We start from the raw sequence: 20,227 nt of genomic DNA, 5'->3' as shown, positions 1-20,227 counted from the left end.
AAGTCAGAGACATAAAGAAGTGTTATAAGAATTTCCAGTGTAATCTAGAAATGTTCTGTGGAAGTCATTGAAACTTTGTAGTGAAACCACAGTAATTCTGTGGTGTGAGCCCTTAGTGGGGACTTTGGGTATGCAAGCGAAACAGACTACATTTCTACCAAACTGAGCTCTAGATGAGCAAAATGTACTTCAGCAGGTGGCCTTGCTTTTCTGGGTTCTGCAGTATTACTGAACATGGCACGCTCATACAGCATGTTCCAGCGGTGTTAGAGATGCATGCTTTACATTTCCATATCCTGTGCAGTCATGTAAGGTGTATATCTGTGCTTTTTCACTTTTTAAATACAGAATTCACCAAAATAATATACATATTTCTTTAAATTCTGTTTAGAAATGTGTTTATCTTACGGTTTTTATGACCTTTCCCTTTAAAGATTGACTCAAATAATTTTAATGTTAAAAATTTTATTTCTTGGTTTGAGATTTCAAAATTTTTATGGACATTCTTAATTCCTTCTGACTGACCTCATAAACTGGGCTGGTTACATAATACTATATATGTTGGGATTTGAGGCACATTGCCACTTTGCTTATAGTTGGTCTCAGAGTGTCATATGGCAGTCATAGGTAAAATGAATTACCTTTAAAAATATTTTTAGAGGGAATTTTGATAAATTTGGAGTAGTTGTCTTTTGGGAAATCTAACACTCATCAACCAGGGCTGGGTATTACTGTTCTAACTCTATGATTTTTCTGAGCACTGAACTTAGGAAAGATTTTTAGTGTATGTTTAAATGCTCCAGAATCATTCTTTTTAAATGAAGAACTGGCCAGAATTGAGAGGTGTGACTGTAGAGAAAACCTCACATTAATTCTCATTAATGAAGAATGAGAAGAATGAATAAAGAGCTTATACTGAATAGTAGAGGTTTCTCTGTTCATATATTTACTTGATTAGATTCTGCCTACTTTGTTTGCCAGCAAGTCATTTTAAGAAAACTAAAAAAAAAAGATATGTCTTTCTTCCATGCCATTTAATAGTTCAAGAGCACTTTCATGTATTTTATATCATTTATTATAAAGAAAAAAATATGAAATAAGCAAGATTTGTTTTTCCAAATTCATAGACTAAAAAACCAAACCCAGGGTGGTTAAATTACTATTCAGGCTTACATAATCTATAAGTAAATCAGGATTTGACTACAGTTCTTCTTTGTTTTTATTTTATTAAACTTCTTTTTTGGTTTGGATTGTTTATACAGTCATATGATTCAAAAATTCAACTGGAACAGTTTTAAGATGTCCCTCTCCAACCCCTGTCTCTGTGTACTTTAGTTGCGCCCTTTTATAAACAGAAGATATACTGTTTATCCTATTTTATGACTTTTCTTTAAATAAACTCAATAATATATCCTAGAGCTCTTCCCGGGTCCAGCTTGCTCCTTTCTTTTTATAGCTGTATAATATTCTCTTGGGTGGATGTTCCACAGTGTATATTACAAGCTTGAATTTGATGACACTTGGTTTTATTGCTATTAGAAGCAGGATTTTAGTAAATAGCTGAACATATGTCCTTTCATGCATATGCTTCTGTATGATAATTCCCTAAAGCAAAATTCTGGGTCAAAGGATAAATGCCTTTATAATTAAATAAAAATTGCCAAATTTCTCTTCATAAGATTGTACTATTTTTTCATCTGTAATGTGTAAGACTGTCAGTTTCCCCATAAACTCCCTTCCTCCATCCTTCCCTCCCTCCCTTGGGTGAAGATTAACCAAAAATAAGTAAATAAATAAAAAGTTACCTGATTACATCTCATCTCCACAGCCACTGCCTTCATTGAAACCACCATCATCTGGGTCATTGAAAGAGCCTCCTCACTGGGCTCTAGGCTTTTGTCCTTGAACTTCTACAGAGAAACTGTCTAAGATATAAGATAAATCACACACCTCTTTTCAAAAATTCATAATGGCTTTTCATTTCAGAATAAAAACTAACATTGTTATACTGGCTGCCATGATCTTTTACTTCCATCCTCTTCATGCATTGAAGATGAGGATTTTGCTGGCTAGAATCCTTCAAATAAATACCTTGAAAATTATTTTATTCACCTAAATTATCTTTAGTGTATTAATTATGATGATCAGGCCCTAAAGTGAGATGGCTTGGTTAAAATGCCATTTCTTTTATATAATCTTGATCAAGTTCCTTATTTTCTAAGGTTCCAGTTTCTTCTGGGAAATGAGTATGGTATTGTTTTAAGGATTTAATTTAATGTATATAAAGTGATTGACATACAGTAAATATACTATAATTGTTAACTTTTCTTGATAGCTTTCATTTGCAACTCTTACAATATTCCTTTGCTTTAATTGGCTACCAAGTTTTATGTTTATTATTGGTTTAACATATAAGGAAATATATGCTGAAATCAGGAAGATAATTAGTGAATCTAAATGGGCAGGTGCTTTTAAAGGATTGGCTGAGGCTTTGTAAACATGTAATAGTTAAAAGCTTCAACTTTGGGATCAGAACACTGGGTTTATGTCCTGCCTGAAACTTAAGTTTGTTTGTTTTCTCTGTAAAATAATGGCAATAAAAGTTCTTACATATTGGGTTATTGTAATTATAATAGAACAGATAATGCAGGTATATAGTGACTAGCACAGTCCTGAACATATCATAGGTGCTCAATAAATGTTAGCTATTATTAAACTGAGGGTAATTGATTCCTAACTTTTCTTTTAAATATTAACTCTCTTCCCTCCCCCCTTTTTTTGAATTGATGTGTTTTTATGGCTCTTTGAGGGATGTAAAGAAGGAATGCAAATTCTCCAAAGGGAATGCAACTCATGAGAAGAAATTTGTTTACTGTTTCCCTAATATTCTCCCAAATGCAAGACTAAAAGTAGTAAAGATTTCCTCTTCAGACACTAAATACTTCGCTATTCTTCCAATTCCTAGGATCAAGAAAAGAGCTGTTGAAATTCCTGGCCAATCATTGTTTCAATTTCAGACCTTCAGTTGGGCATTCTCATCACTGGACAGCATTAAAATAGGGCTGCTGCCAATCCCCCACCATGATTTCCCCAGTTGGGATGTAGAGAAATCCTTCAAGTGCTCTCTGGCAGTGAAAGTGTAGAAGCCCCTGTTAAAAACATTTTATTTCTTGTATTTCTGATTTGACTACAGAGTAGAAACAATCTCCAAATACTTTGGACATGATGTAGACTTATATTGAAGAACTGCAGCTACAACAGTCTTTTCCACAAATGTTGGCAGGAGGTGTTGTTTTATGGATTTTGCAAAAGACGTTGACTCTACTGTTGATAGCACTAAGTCATGTTTTCCAAAGTGTGGTACACATCGCACTGGGACATGCAATATTTGGTGGGTGGCATGTGGACAGATATTCATCTTAATAGTCTGTATTTATTTTAATGTGCATTATGAAAAAACACAAGTCCTCGGTATCCCAGATACTCTTGTATAAGGTAAATCTGAGATAATGTAGAAAGCTTAACATTTGAGTTTAAGGAAACTGTTAGGTAAATGAGAGTACAAGGAGAATGTTTTGATAAATACACTGAAGGTAAACGTAACACAAATTTGGGCAGTGTTTGCAAATTATGCAGGCTTTTTGGTGTCTCTAAAGCTAAAAATGATCCATCTGTATATATCACAAGTAAAAGGAATATTTAACAATAGAGAATGAAAAGGTTATATCAATCTTTTCCAATTTTTCAGTCATTTATGGTTATCTTTTATCCTAGCCTTGCTTTACTTGTCTCAATCCTCCTTTTTTTAAAAATATATTTTATTGATTTTTTACAGAGAGGAAGGGAGAGGGATAGGGAGTTAGAAACATTGATGAGAGAGAAACATCGATCAGCTGCCTCCTACACACCCCCCACTGGGGATGTGCCCGCAACCAAGGTACATGCCCTTGACTGGAATTGAACCTGGGACCTTTCAGTCTGCAGGCTGACGCTCTATCCACTGAGCCAAACCGGTCAGGGCTCAATCCTCCCTTTTAACGATTATTATAAGACAAGTGGAAAGAACTCAGACACATATTTAGTGAAAAGAAAAAGTATAAACTTTTCAGACTTAATGGGTACTTCATTTAAGTTTACCATTGAAAAGACTGGTCTTTGCCTGTGAATTTATGAACTAAGAGCCTGGTTAAAGCCATTATATTTTCACATGTTTACTATAACAGTAGAATTTATTTTCTAATTTAATTGTGAAATTCCTAGTCTGATTAGAGCCTGAGGGGAAACAAAAATTAGTTTTGGAGAAAAAGTAAATAAAATAAGTTTTCCTTTGCTTATTTATATGCAAGTCATGTCAAGCTGTATATTTCTTATAAGATTAATAGTAAAGCCCTTAAATTCATTTTTATTTTATCAGTGGCAAACACTTGCTATTCTATCTCCCCATCCCAGGAAACAGAATGGGGCGATATATGCCACATGTCTAATCATAAAAGCAGCTCTTGAAAATAAGGTCATTTAGTTGAATTGCCCGGAAATGACTCAGATAACAAGTCATGGTGACAAGCCATAAATGGCATCCACATTGCTGCCATAGTTTCCAGGGAATAGAATTCTCATTACACTAACAAATATGTTTGTCTGCCCTACTAAATGTCCCTGTAAAGTAGTGTATTCCTACTAAATTGTTTCCAATTTGTTTCATTCATTCAACATATTATTTATTGAGCACCTATTATGTGTCAACCACTCACTGTCCCAGGTGCTGGGGATGCTGCAGTCAGTAGAACAATGAAGTCCATGCCCTCAAGGAAACTGTTTATGTGAATTATCATTGTAAACATGGTCTCCCTCCCATATTAAATGTGCTTTTATAATATTGTGATTCTTAAGAGGTTCAGAAGTGATTTTAAACAAGAGGAAAAATGATAATGAATCAAGTTAGGTAAACATAGTCATAAAAGTAGGACCATTTTTTAGTACAAGGAGAATTCACATTTAGAAACAAGAACAAATGTTTAGAGGCTTTGTTTGATATGCTCTAGACCAGCGGTCGGCAAACTGCGGCCCCTTGAATGTGGCTCTTTAACAAAATACCACGTGCAGGAGCGCACGTACAGTGAGATTGAAACTTCGTGGCCACACTCAAAGGGCCAAAGAGCCACATGTGGCTCGCGAGCCGCAGTTTGCCAACCATTGCTCTAGACCAGTGGTTCTCAACCTTCTGGCCCTTTAAATACAGTTCCTCATGTTGTGACCCAACCATAAAATTATTTTTGTTGCTACTTCATAACTGTAATGTTGCTACTGTTATGAATCGTAATGTAAATATCTGATATGCAGGATGGTCTTAGGCAACCCCTGTGAAAGGGTTGTTCGACTGCCAAAGGAGTCACGACCCACAGGTTGAGAACTGCTGTTCTAAACACTGTGCTGGGTATTTTATATCCATTATCTTATTTAATCTTCACATTGCCCTTATAAAATGGCACTGTATCATCATTCTTACTTTATGGGTGAGGAAACTGAGCTTAGAATAATTAAATGTTTTGTCCAATGTAATCCAATCTTATTTAATAGTATAAACAAGAAATAAACAAAAAACAAAAATGAAGCAATCTGTCTCCCACCTTAACCACTACAAAAACAGTTCGTCCAACTGGCAAGAAGGAGAGAAAGTACGATTACATTAACAGATGAAAATAAGATTGAAAAACAATGACAGATTTTAGAAAAATTCAGGGATCTTATTTCCATATTGTCATCTAAATTTGCAATGCTGGTGAGTGATCCTTTTTTATACCTCAAGAGCAGATGTTGTCAGAATGCTCTAATAACAAAAAGTCCTGGATCTTTGAGTCACTACTTCGTCAGGGGCAGGTATCAGCTTTGGGTACAATGATTAGCCACCATCCAAGTGCTATTGAATGCACAATTCATCAAATATTGATTCCAGCCATTCCTTTCAAATGCATGTTCTTTCTGGAGTTGAAAAGTTGAGACAAAGAGTCCTTTGCATTGTTTTTCTAATCTATGAATCAAAATGTCTGTAGGGGAAAAGAAGAAGGAGACACTTAGTGAATGCAAAATTGTTTATATGCTTTTCCCCTTAATCAAATCTCATCTCATTGGGTCTCCAGTGGAAATCCTTCTTTATTCTGATATAGGAGGAATGTTGGTATCTGTATTTCTGCTTGGTAGTCTCCAGCTGTTTGTTTTCTTTTTTGATTTGGGTACTTGTAGAGTTTTCTGTGTTGTAGAATTAACAAGTAACCTCACACTAGAAGGTATTTCTGTGATTGTCTTAAATGGTTCTTCAACCATGACAATGTCTATGAGTAGCTGGGAGTGTTAGATAGCATACCACTGCCACTTCTGGGATTTGCTTGGAATCTCTGATCTCTAAATCTCTTATGTGACTCTCCAGAATGTGAAGTCTTGGGGTCTAAGCTGTATCAGCGCATGATACGCTTGATAGGGATGTGATGCTTCTATGTCTTCAGATAAAAAATTAAAGTGAATGAGTCGGTCAGACCAGCAGCTGGGTCGAAAATATATTTATCAGTTGCCTCCTGTGTGCCAGGAAAAGGAAGAGAGTGACAGGCAGACAGTCCTAAATCCTAGAGAAGTGCTAATCTAATATGAAAGACCAATGTGGAATAAATAACTTGAATTATATTCACATTAACAGTCTGTGTAACCCAGATATTAGCTGTCCCCATGTTTGGAGCAAAGACCAACAATTCTTCTCATTTACTCTAAAGAAGTTATTTGCCCCAAAGCATATATTTTACTGAAAACAGGACCAAACCAGCAAGAGGGATTTTATCTCACAGGAAACACCATTTCACTCCAAACCTCCATGCTTGATATATCTTCACAAGTTTCTCCTAGCCACACAGCCACAACTTTCCTGTCTCTTTTGACTCCAATCCTCCTTTTCCAAATCTTTGAGGCCCTTCACTTTTTTCCTTAGGTAGAACAATGAGTTCTGTCTCAGCTTTTTTAAAAACTTGCATAGCTATAATTAAAAACTGATAGCAAGCAGGACACCTGCTAATTACCAGGAGTTTCTCTCATTAGAAGGCAGGGGAATCTATAATAATAAAAGCATAATATGCTAATTAGACCGGAGGTCCTTCCAGACGATATTCCAGATGAAGCCAGGGCTGCAAGGGAAGTCCGGGTCCTGGGTGCCAGAGGGAAGCCGGTGCTGGCAGCCGGGGGAAGGAAGGCCTACTCTTGAACACATTTTGTGCATCGGGCCTCTAGTATTTATATAATAATTTTTATTTTTGTCACCTACTTATATGTCTCCACACATTGCCGTGTCACCAGCTCTTTACAAAGTCTTTCAAGGGCAGGTATCAGTTTTGGGAGTTCCCAGTGAATATTTCCCATGTCCTCACGAAGTGCTATCAGTCACCAGGTGATAGGCTCCATCTTCTTGCTTTTCCCTTAGCACTCTATGGTATTTCCATCTGGTGTGGATACCTTTGTTGCCTACATAGTTAGATGAAGGGGTCTTGGTTTTGCCTCCAACTGCCCTCCTTTTATACATAGCTACAATGGCTATAGACATGCTGATATCTTTGATTCCTACAAGTACTAGAGCATAACCATAGGATATGGTGCCCCTAGGAGACAGGGAATATTCTACATTTATAGAATATGTGGGAAACAGCATTGTGTGCAGTGTGCAAGGGAAGAGGACACTTTCTTACCACTTTTGCCATCACAGGGTGTCATATGAATACCAGGAGAGTGCCTTATGGCGTTTTTGAGAAATAAGTACTATTTTATTTTATACTGTCTAATTTTATTTTAGATCATGGGTGATAAGATCTGTAACAGGTGATATGGCACAGAACTAAACACTTAGAATGGATCAAAAGTATAACTGGACAATCAGATTGGATGTTGGTTAGCAGTTGAGACAACCATACTGCTTAATTTTAGCTGTTTTGAAGCTTATGATGTGGTAGTCAGTTAGACAGACATGGGCAGAGCAAGGAAGATGGGCCAGATACAGACAGTCACCAGGGTAGAAAGCCCCAGGTGCCTAGCAGTGGACAATTGAAGGTTTGGACCTTGCCCCCAGGGCGACCTTACCTCCCTAGCATATCATTTGGACCCGTGACCTTTTCTTCCTAGAGATAACATCTAGGCCTCAGCTGCATTTCAGCTCCAGGCCCAGAAAAGCAGCAAAACCAGACAAGGGACCCCCAGGCTGACCTCAGGACAAGCTGCATTGGATAATGACCCCTGCCCTGGAGCCAACCAATCAATCAGTGGAGGCCTAGACCCTGAAAGGACACACCTGGAAAGATCTATGGAGATCTTCCTCTGGGACCTCCCCTAAATCTCCACCCTTAATACCCTTAGGAAGGGAGACCCAGCCCACTCTCCCTCCTGGAAGCACACCAGTGCCTTTACCATTACATTACCCTATTCACTCCCAAGCTCCTCAGATCTTTCCTTTGTCTCTATAACTTATTTTCTTCTAGAAATTACTTCTTCTACCTCTGTGATTTTCTAAATAAATGTTATCTTATAGTTTGAGTCTTGGCTCTGAATTCTTTCCTAGCCAGAACTCAAGTAAGGAGGTTGTTGAACCCATGTCTGTCTGATCCCACTGTTCTAACACCTGGTGTTGTTCCCACTGTCCCAACATTATGGGGCTGTGACTCAGATTGTGTGGCCGGGTTCCACCCAGGACCACCTTGCAGACCCGGACCAGTGCTAGGTACCAGCAGGGACCCATTGTGCCCCACCAGCTCTTCACTTTGCATCCAGTGGACTTGGGTGAGTTTCTTGGAATTCCAGATCTCTTTGTTTTAAGATAAAAGGCTGATTTTCTTTGAGCTTTTTTTTTGGGGGGGGTGGGGGGGTTGTGTGTGTGTGCTTATGTGTTTTTAAAGCTCCATGGTGGAGCTAAAGGTTAAGGGTTGAGAGACCTTAGGCTAAAGATAAGAGTTGAGAAAAATAAGTATAGGAGGGGAAACAAGGATGGCTGCTTTTTTTTTCCCTCTCAATATTTTTTTTTTCAATATATTTTTGTTGATGTCAGAGAGGAAGGGAGAGGGAGAGAGAGAAACATTAATGTTGAGAGAGAATCATTGATTGATTGGCTGCCTCCTGTACGTCCCCTACTGGGGATCAAGGCTGCAACCCAGGCATGTGCCCTTGACCAGTCCACAGGCCAATACTCTATCCACTGATTGTTGTTCAATCAATGTCATTTGTGCATTCATTGATTGATTCTTGTATACGCCCTGATGAGGGGTCAAACCCACAACCTTGGGGTATTGGAATGATGCTCTAATCACCTGAACTATTTGGCCAGAGTCAGGATCAGAAGAATCTCAAAGCATACACCTCATTATTCCAGAGCTCTGCTAATGCAAGTAAAATACAAAGCTTTCAAAATCAAGCTCCCTCAGTATACAACTGAATAGAATTACTTAGTTCTCTAGAACATTTTTTAAACCTTTTTTGGTGGTATGGTAGGGGAATTTAAAAAATAAATAAGTATGGCTTGTTCTTCATACTACTTCCAAAATTCTAAAGTGTCCTAAACTGTAACATTTTTAAACTGTACCATTTAATAATCGCCAACAACAGTAACAGTATTGCTATTGGTTAGGTTCTGGTCACTGAAAGCAAATAGTCTTTAGCATATCATTAGGATTTTCAGATGCACCCAGTGTCTCTTCAGATGGAGTCCCAAAGCACATGAGTGCATTCCGCATGTCCCTGTGTTTTGAGACTTTTTCCCCTAGATTGACACTTTCAGTGTCATGGTTTTTTTTTGTTTTTTTTTTCTGGAAAAGAAATCAGTCAGTCTCTATCTCTTTCTCTCACTGTCTCTATGTCCCCTCTCCCTTTTGTATTTGTATTTCTGGCTTCTCTATCTTAGTTTGTCTACTCTTCACTCAGGAATTATGCATTCCTTTTTATTTTACAGATTGGAAAAGTTTATATGAACAAAGCACACGTAGACACACACACAAACACAGGAACAGGTGTTTAACAATCTTGCTGTTAAAAAAACAGGAGTGCCGAAACCGGTTTGGCTCAGTGGATAGAGCGTCGGCCTGCGGACTGAAGGGTCCCAGGTTCGATTCCGGTCGGGGGCATGTGCCTGGGTTGCGGGCACATTCCCAGTGGGAGATGTGCGGGAGGCAGCTGATCGATGTTTCTCTCTCATCGATGTTTCTAACTCTCTATCTCTCTCCCTTCCTCTCTGTAAAAAATCAATAAGATATATTTCAAAAAAAAAACAAAAAAACAACGACAAAAAAAACAACACAGGAGCACTTCGATATGGGTGTCTTCTGCCGATTGTCAGCTATATTTAGTTCTTAACAAAGCACTTATGGGTGTTGGTTTTGGACTTTCTTTTTTTCAGGGACAATTTTCAAAGCAAGCAGTGCTAGGAAGTGTTCTTAGTCAAATCTGTGCTTTGCCAGTCTGCTTCATCCTTGTGGGTCCTTAAAAACTTGATGATATGGGTTACCTGTCACTTTTTTTTATTTCTGTGTTTTTGGGTACAGAGAAAGGATTAAATCACTTTAGCATCAGAAACTGGTTTTTAATCAGTTCTTTTTTTCAAGTTCTATCAGGTAATCTGCTTTAGAACTGTGAATCGATGCGGCCTGGAGCCCTTTGGAAACTTTTTGGCTGGCTAGGAGGTTAGAAGACTAGGCTTGGAACCCTGGCATCATTACTTACTAGTTATGTGAGTTGTAACCAGTTAGTCTTTCTATGACTCAGTTTTCCCAGCAGTAAAATGGGTTTAGCTTATTATTCATGTCTTAGGTTTGTTGGGATAATTAAATGAGATTTTGTGTAAGGAGTGCTTAGCACAAGCCTGGAAAATAGTAACCTCTTAATAAATGTCATTATTATTATTACAAGTGAGTGGCATATCAGCAACAGGAGACATACAATGTCAGGATGAAACTGCAAAAGCTGTTCAAAGACTTTATTTCTATGTTTGGTATTACATGCTTCCATATCTGTCAGATCAGTAACTTGTTTTTTTTGGTGTGGAAAGGACTGATACATCTCAGCACATTTTATTTCTTCCAAGTACTAGTAAATCACATTCTTTCTGGAATGTGTTTTGCTCTTTCCTCTAACTTCTCCCAGCATGCCAATCTCTAACCTCTAACCCCCCACCTTTCTAGGACATGAGTCAACATCTGTGGCTTCTGTTTTCACATCATGACTGCAGTTGAGAAACTCCATTCCATAAAATCCCTCCCAGTTCTTGATGAAAGCCACTGCTCATAATTCATGTTTTCTGCGCACAGTAAAGATCTCAGTGCTGTAACCTTAATTCTATAATTATCACCTGTTTTTTATGTTTTACTGATCCCTTTGTTTGAATGTGTACACCCTAGATTTGGGAAATCACCCTCTGATAATGTTTGTTCTTTACTTAATAGAAGAAGCACAGAGATTTCTCCCATATAGCCCATCGGCACACCTAATACATGCTTTTTTCTCAGATAGTGTGTCTATGCAGCCACAGGAGAATTTATGTGGAACTTCTGTACCAGTAGTAAAGATAGCCATAGCAACTCCAAAGAGATCCTTGTGAAATATATGATTAGGATATACCAAAGGAATTAATAATTCTCAGGCCACTGTCTTAAATTCTAACCATACTGTGTTTGTAAAGAAGTTGCTCAAATTATATACACAGAGCACCCAGGGCTGCATTCTAATCAGGAACTAGTTTCATTTAAAATCCGTATCTCAGAAAGTACTCATATTATTCTACTTAGTATGCACATGCTATATTCCTCTGAGTGATAAGTTGTAAAATATTTTTGCTAATTTGATAATTTTCTCCAACTCCTAAAAGTCTAAGTGAATACAGTAAAAGAATATCATCTTCAAAAATGGTTTTTAATCTTTTTCTCCAGGATCAAGAATAAAATTTTAAAAAATTAATAATTATACAGATTTATCATTCATAAATAATAAATAATTTCACTGGACACTATGCCAATTTTCTTCTTAGGGTTTTCCAAGTCCATAGACACTTAGAAACATTCTGCTAGTTTGCTAGTTAGTAGGTCAGCATGCACACTAAAAGTGTATTAAGGTGGACTGCTCTATTTATTGATTTGCCATGAGTCTGCTAAAGGCTCCAGACAATTGTCTGCGGAAGGGGTGGGAGGGCCATACATGATCGAGGTCATGCGCATCTAGCCAATTTGTAAGACGATCCTGCTACTCCAAGCCATCAGCAATCCTTGCAAAGGGGCACCCTCATGCATTCCTGTCAAGCCATCTTGTGAAAGGCTGCCTGCTTCCAGCTTGGCTTGGATGTTCAACCTTAATAAAACTCACTGAGGTCTGGGAGAAAATAGCAGATCTGCGGCAGATAGGGTAGAGGAAAGGGTCTAGAATATGTACACGCAGCTGACTCAGGCAGGCTCCACGCTGAACGGTTACACAGAGAGGAAACAATAAATCTCAGCTACTATGCAATAAATATCTCAAGTTTTAACTAAGGAAACTATCATTACAGTGAAATAAAAAAAAATAACATTTTAGAACAAAGCTAAGAAATGGCTAGTTTTCTGTGATTCTTCTTCAAAAGCTTTCTTTGAACGGGAAAAAGTCAGAGACAAGCAGCTTTACCTGAAATAAAGAAGTAGTTTAAAGGTCAGAAGAAAGGAGCAAGTTTTGCGAGAGGCACGGAGAGAGAGTGCTGGCAGTACAATGACAGTTTTCCTTTCCTTAGCTTTCCTCGCTGCCATTCTGACTCACGTAGGGTGCAGCAACCAGCGCCGAAGTCCAGAAAACGGTGGGAGAAGATATAGCCGGATTCAATATGGGCAGTGTGCCTACACTTTCATTCTTCCAGAACATGACGGGAACTGTCGTGAGAGCAGGACAGACCAGTACAACACAAACGCTCTGCAGAGAGATGCTCCGCACGTGGAACCGGATTTCTCTTCCCAGAAACTTCAACATCTGGAGCATGTGCTGGAAAACTATACTCAGTGGCTGCAAAAAGTAAGTGGTTGCTTTCGGTTTCTAATTGCACGGAGCCTTTTCCGTTCTTGTGCTGTAGCAAACTTAGAGATCAGTAGGGGAGCATTTGTGTGTTTACCTTCTGCTCCAGGGGGGCAGTGTTTGCATATGCAAGAGGGCTTTCTCCCTGGGACTCCACGGGTGAGCCAAGGTTTTTAGGTTTGTGCTAGCTTGGGAAGGTCTGATGGCACCCCATTTGTGTGCCTAGCCATGGCATGTTTTGTGACATCTCTTTTTTTTCTCTTACTTAAAATTTAGCTTGAGTTTTCTGACTGTCCAAACCCATTTTTTCTTTTAAAAAAGAAAGTACATTTTGAGCAAGTTGGCAAAAAAGAAAATAATCAGGATATTACTAATTTAGGATCAAATAGATTTTACACAAGGAAATGTTATGCAGCCAGGATGGGAAATTATCACTAAATACTTATTTTTCAACCACTAGTAAAGTTAACATGAAATGAGGTTAAATATGAAGTGTGATAGTTGATTGGAGAAATTGTATAAGTTTGTAAAGGAAACTAAATTTCAGCAAGTAGTAGAATAGTAGAGGACTGATTTTTCTTTATTTCTGTCATATTTTCTTCAGTCTTTGAGGGAGAAAGATCAGGAGGATACCTTTTAATGTGACTGCATCAGGAAGAGGCTGTTTGCCTACTAGGAAAGGAGAAATAGAGCCAGTGGTGGCTATTCCCAAAGACGTGCACCTGCAGATTTGGGCTGGACACAACATGTAGGCTAGGCTATATCTTGGCTATATCCCTGAGGTGCCTATACAGTACTATGTGGGATTGTAGGTATCCAGATGAATGTTAATATTGAATATGCATATAATCCCAATTTGTAGAAATTAAATGGAATGTTTTATTCAGTATTTCACTATATACAATTTAAATTTTTTTAATTGAAAATATGCCTGTTAAAATATGAAACAGTTTCTGCAGTTCATCCTCTCTTTGCTCTGTTTAATTGTGTAACAGGTAAGCAGCAGATAACAAGTGCATTCAACTGTGTTACTATAAGGGGGCAAATATCCCTATTTGTGAAAAACCTCCCCTCCACCCCCCAGGGATCTTTGCAAAAAATCTACTTAGTGCATATATATAGGAATGCAACCCATCCGGTCTTCTTTAAGTTAGTCAATTAACAGAGCAAACCTTTTAAGAAGATAAAAGATAGGGAAAGGATAAATTCTCTTTTTTGTTCCTGTGTGGTCACAGTCACTCAGATCACCTCTTGCTGAATCATGCCAAGTAATAGTTATTCTACTTTTGTCCACTAGGGACTGAACTAAGATCACTTAGTTTATTTTATTTGACAAGTTAACTGAAACTCCGCAGTTTTAGCGTTTCCAAACCCAGAATTGGAGTTAATCTTTCTATTGTGGACTACAGGTATAAAAATAAAAATAAAAATGGATAAATAGGCAGAAGAATAGGAAACAAACAGAATTCTGTACTCTTTTGGTAATTGTAACTTAAATTTCAACAGCCATTCGTAATAGGATATCTGTTTTTTCTTTGGAAAAACTTATTTTCATAATAAAAAAAGAAATTTGATTGAATTGCTTATTACTATTCTCAGTATACTTTCCATATAGTTTTTAATAATAATTCAATCATTTTAAATTGGCTTGGATTCTTTGAGGGGGTTAGGGAAGGAAGGTTAGTCCCAGATTGTCTTGAGTGAGCTATTCTACCAAAAATATAATATTTTGTTTGCTTAAAATATACAATTAAATGGTAAATTAACCCTATTTATGCATATTTTTGTTGCTATGCAATTATTCATCAGTGACAGGGTAAACACATGATTCTGCTGGGCTTGAATCATTCACATGTTTCAGATGTTAACTTATTGTGTGAAATAAGTTTGATTTTTGTTTGTATTGTTCTTGGTCAGTGATTATTGTATAGTTTTCAGATTGTAGCCAAGCATAACTATCACAGTAAATGTTGCTAGTGTGCATCAAGCTGACTATATGCTAAAAACATCCCTGTTGGTATGAGTCAGAGCAGCTTGACTATTGTCTGTTTAAATTTGCATATCTTTTGTCATTGTTAATGTAATTGGTCTGAGGATCAAGAAACCAAGTAATTGCATCCAGCCAAGAACTTGCTAAAGGCTCTCATAAGTTTCCCTTAATTAGAGGTTTTCCACACGTCAAGTTCCAAATTTCATGTAATGTATTTATTTTGATAATTCAAATGGAAATCTTTTTACTGTAACCATTTGGTATGCTTAGTACTAGAATTTGTACTATTATTTTGACTCCAAGTTAGGATAAGAAGCAATACACTGCAGAAACTGGGACTATCTGTATTTAAGTGCAATTAACTCGTCCATTTATTCAACAAAACTTAATCAAAGCACGGTGACTATTATGCAGCTCATGGAATCACTCTCAGGAAAGTGTTTGATGTAGAATCTATTATCAGTGCTAGATGCAGCTAGAAGATAATTTATGTTAATCTAGGTGTACCTTCCTTGCAGTTTGATAGAATGGATTCTTTTAAATGTTCTTCTCAAGACACTGGCTGTCACTAAAAGTCACCCCGATACACTCTCAAATCTCATTCCTCAATGTTTTTGGTCTTGCAACTAAACAAGATGAGGAGCAAGGTATGCAAGGGGAAAGGATGTGTGGTCACTGTAAGTGCTGTAACTGGTAACTGTCATGGCACTGGTTCTTGATGTGATGAATTGAATCACAGAGATCAACTTTCTGTGGTAACTTGTTGATTAACACTAATGTGAGGTAGGTTAATAGCATTGTTCTTATTTGTCAGATGGGGAAGAACAATAAATAATATGCTCAAAAATCACCATGTTAGCCCTGGTCTGGTAGCTCAGTTGGTTAAAGCATAATCCTGACACATCATAGTTGTGAGTTTGATCTCCATATGAGAAACAGGCAATGAATGCTTAAATAAATGGAACAGCAAATTGATATTTCTCTCTCTTGGTTCCTCTCTAAAATCAATAAATTAAAAAAAAATTTAAATCACCATTTTATTGGGTGAAACATTTGGATTATATGTCTAGGGTTGACTCTCCTCTTTCATATAGCTCTTTTCAGAATTATTAGCAAACCACACTCAATACCTGAGAGTGGTCAGATATCAGAATAGCAACAATAAGTACACGTGGCCTTTGTGTCTGCCACTTTTTTTGTGATTCCTTTCAACCTTTCTATAGCAGAGAAATGTCTAATGTTTAATGTTTTTTCCACATCTTGTACTTTTTTAACTATTATCTTTCTCCGACATCCAAAAGTTCACAACATGTATATTTATAATATTAAGATTAAAAATACAGGTATGTTCTAGAATTTGGAGGGATGCTTAGAAAGTATGCTTTGCTTTTGCCAAAGGATATCTTTCTTTTTGGTTGAAAGTATAAATACATTAAGTGAGATTCATGACTTAGAAGATAAGGTTCTATTTACTATAAATACTTCACAATGCCTAAAAATTGATGAATTGATTATTATTTTTGAAAAATGTAGTTATAAATTGCCATTCAGACTATTTTAATAAAAGCTTTTACTGGAATGCTTGGCTAATTATTTTGGACAGCATTTTTTGACTTAATAATACCCTCTACTTGTGTATTGTATTCTTTGCTTCAGAAAATCAGAATTTAGCATGTTATTACCTGAAACATATTAATGATGAAGATCTTTTCAAAACCATTTATTAACCCATACTAGTATCCACTAAAATGTGACCTCTATGAGGCCAGTGACCTTGTGTTTGTCCATTGCCATATCTCCAGTTCTAGAGCAGTATGTGGTCCATAGTTGATAGACAATAAATATTTGTTGAATGCACAAATGAATGCATTGCATATGCATTGCAGTGTACACTTTACTATGTACTATTAACATTTTGTTTTGGATATACACTTACCTCCCTAAATAGATTGTGAGGTGTCAATTAGTCAAGGACTACATCCTACAATTATTTTTGTCCTAATAGTAATTTAAGCAAGAATTGGGTTTAGAGTAGGTAGTTACTAATGATTCAAATTGTGTTTATCAGATCATCTAGGTTCTCAAAAACTTCTACAGTCACTCTATTTTGTCCTCTTAATTATTCTTTAAGAATCAGCTTTGTTGCCAGTTTCTTCTGGAAAGCTACCCACACTTCACTTCTCTCCCCCCCCCCCACACCCGCGCGCCCCAAGGTTGAGATTTCCAATGTTATTATAGTACATTGCAGGTATCAGTTAGCACTGCACTTCCATGTGTGCGGTTGTTGTCATTTTTAATATTTTAAGTCCTTTTTTCCTATTTGGACAGTAGTATAGTGAATGTCTATTTATCCATTTTTATATCTCCTGAAATGTTTGTTTATTAAGTGGCTAAATAATATCTGTTATCATAATCTAAAAATAAAAAAATATATATATCAAGTGCTCAAGTGTGTGGTGCTGGGTATAAAATAATGCAAGTTAAGGGGCCTTGTAACTGCTTTCAGGTGCTAAAGTTGCTTTAATCTTTGGTGCTAAGTTACTTGAGTTTCAGCTAGATCTTCATTTGGAAGGAAAATGATTTTTTACTTCCAGACCAGTAGGCAACCATTTACTGCATACAACAGTGGCATATATTTACACACAATATGTGCACATGTGAATCTAAGTAACTCAAACTTCTCATCTGTGCATTGTTTTGGTGGCTGCTGACTGTTCAATACTGAGCCAGAGCATTTAAAATGCTCTAAATTTTATTTGCACATGTGGGGAGACTTCCTGCATGTGTAAAATGAGCAGATAGTTGATAAGTATGTTTTTAAAAATTTATTACTAAACTGGAAGAAAATATACATTTATGATTTGTGGATAGAGGTAGAAAAATGGCAGTTGTAAGAAAGGTTAATAGGAGTAATTGTCTTTTAAGTCCAGTTGTAGAAATGTTCCCAACTAGCTTTATTTAAAAACTAACCCCTGCTTCTCAAGCCAAATAGGAGACCGTTAGTTAATCCCCCTCTAGTCACTGTCAGCAATAGTTAGGTGTTATTATTTGCTTGTAATATATTAGAATCAAAAGACCCAAGAAGATATAAAAACCTTTCTGGGCCCTTGAAGTTGGGCAGTTGGAGCTATAACGGCCTTTTGAGTTTCTCTGTAGGAAGGAGCAAGCCTCTCCCCATCTGTCTCCATTGGTAGATCTCCAGTTTTAGGACCACAGCAAATGGACCCTTTACTATGGGTGATTGCAGCCCTGCCTTAGCCCTGACTGTGCCATTTGACACTGAACCTTGTTTTACTAGCACTTATCTCATATGTAATTATGGGTTCAGTGTTATTTAAAATGAATAGGAATGTGTCATTCTTTCCTTAAAATCTCCCTACAGATTTTCATTATGTAAAAGTAAAATCCAAGTTTCTTACCATGAGGCCCTATAGGATCTGTTCCCACACTTCTCTCTGGATTCATCATCTACCACCTTTTTCTCATTCCAGACACTCCAGAGATAATTGCCTTCTTGTTATTTCTCCAACAGACTAGCTCATTCCTGTCTCAGGAACTGTACATGCTATTCACTTAGTTCAGAAAATTGTTCCTCCAATCTTGCCATAGATGGCTCTTTTTCTTCATTTCAGGTCTTTGCTCAGAAGTCTTTTCTAAGCACCATTACCTACCACCTTCTCCTATTCTGCTAAGTGACCTTCTGTCATATACTGTATTATTTCTTTATAGCATTTACCACTGATTGACTTTTTATGGCTTAGTGTTTGTCACATTATTTATTACTAGGGTCCCAGTGCACGAATTCGTGCACCTTGAAAGGAACTGTGGGCCGCAAGTCTGCGGTGGGCACAGGGGCGGGTCTCAGCCCATCCTCTGCCCAGCCCTTCCTGCCACAGCCTCCCCCCCACCCCACCCCTGGTCCCCTGTCTTCTGCCTCTATTCCCAGGTGCTGACGATGACGCCAGCCCTGTTTGCATCCGCTCATGACGCGGAGCTATTTGGGCCGGCCCCAGCAGCAGGTGCAAGTGGCCCTCAGGAGCAGGGGGAGGTGGAAAGGCCTCAGGGGCGATCCGGGCCGCCAGCCACTGCTCGCACCCAGCCGAGTGATCAGGACTGGTGCCGGGCACTGGCAGTGGGTGTGAGTGGCAGCTCTGGTGCCAACTGCGGGTGCAAGCAGCAGCTCCGGTGCCGGCAGTGGGTGTGACCAGGGCCATCGCAGGCAGCAGGTATGAGTGGCAGCTGCCAGCCCCAATCGCCCCTCAGGAGCAAGGGGAGGTGGAGAAGCCCTGAGGGGCAATAGGGGCCAGCAGCCACCGCTCACACCCACTGACGTCACTGAATGATTAGGGCTGGTGCTGGGCGCCCGCAGCGAGTGCTAGCAGCAGCCCTGGCGCCAGCAGTGGATGTGAGCAGGGTCAGTGCCGTCAGCATGTGCGAGCACCGGGTGGGACTGAATGTGCAGGAGCAAAGAATTTTCAGTAAACACCAAAGGCTTGCCCCGATGACAGATTGCCCCGCCTTGGTCTGGCACCTCTGCTCACCTGCTCCACCATCCCACTGCGGCTGCCACCCGCCATGTGCCACACTTTGCCATCTGCTGCTGCCACCTGCCATTTTCCGTACGCGCCCCCTGGTGGTGAGTGCATGTCACAGCAATCGGTTGTTTGGTTGTTCCACCTTGCAGTCTATTTGCATATTAGCCTTTTATTATATAGGATGTTTCCCTCTACCAAGAATGTAAATGCTACAAGAGTTCCTTATCTGTCTTGTTCCCTATAGTATACCTAACTCCTAGAGGAGTACATGACACAAAATAGGACCTCATTAAATACTCGCAGGATATATTCTCCCATACCCTACAATCTCTGAGGTAGTCTGTGCCTCTCTTATTCGCCAGTTTGTATTTATTATTTTATTTATTATTTTTTATATCAGATTTACTTTTCTAACACAATGCCTGGAACATAGTTGAAAAAATACATTTTTCAATGAATTAATTCCATGGACAAATTTTGACTATAATTAAATATACCGTATTTGCCGGCGTATAAGACGATTTTTTGGCCCTGAAAAATATGCCTCCAAGTGGGGGGTCGTCTTATACGCCAGGTACACTTCAGATAGACTGCCCATAGTGCTTGCCCCGTGCCATAGTGGCCTCCCGATGCCCGCCCACTTCATTCCACATACCGTTCAGGCATC

The 20,227-nt window shown here is 38.3% G+C and overlaps 1 protein-coding gene across 4 annotated transcripts in view; it reads left to right on the top strand.

Annotated features, from left to right (window-relative positions):
• The first annotated feature begins 12,011 nt into the window (after window positions 1-12,011).
• The window catches only part of ANGPT1 (angiopoietin 1), a 238,642-nt gene continuing 230,426 nt past the window's right edge, over window positions 12,012-20,227 (top strand). For 2 of the 4 annotated variants that reach the window (XM_015566158.1, XM_006753898.2), the window contains exon 1: window positions 12,012-13,035. In XM_015566158.1, the coding sequence (XP_015421644.1) occupies window positions 12,739-13,035 (297 nt within the window). In that variant the 5' untranslated portion in view covers window positions 12,012-12,738. Of the gene's footprint in view, window positions 13,040-20,227 lie in introns of all 4 variants that reach the window. The other 2 variants (XM_006753899.2, XM_015566163.1) reach the window with 2 other exon arrangements.

This window comes from Myotis davidii, unplaced genomic scaffold (assembly GCF_000327345.1).
Source record: "Myotis davidii unplaced genomic scaffold, ASM32734v1 scaffold1012, whole genome shotgun sequence".
Classification (NCBI taxonomy): domain Eukaryota; kingdom Metazoa; phylum Chordata; class Mammalia; order Chiroptera; family Vespertilionidae; genus Myotis; species Myotis davidii.
This window is presented reverse-complemented; position numbering and strand designations above follow the sequence as displayed.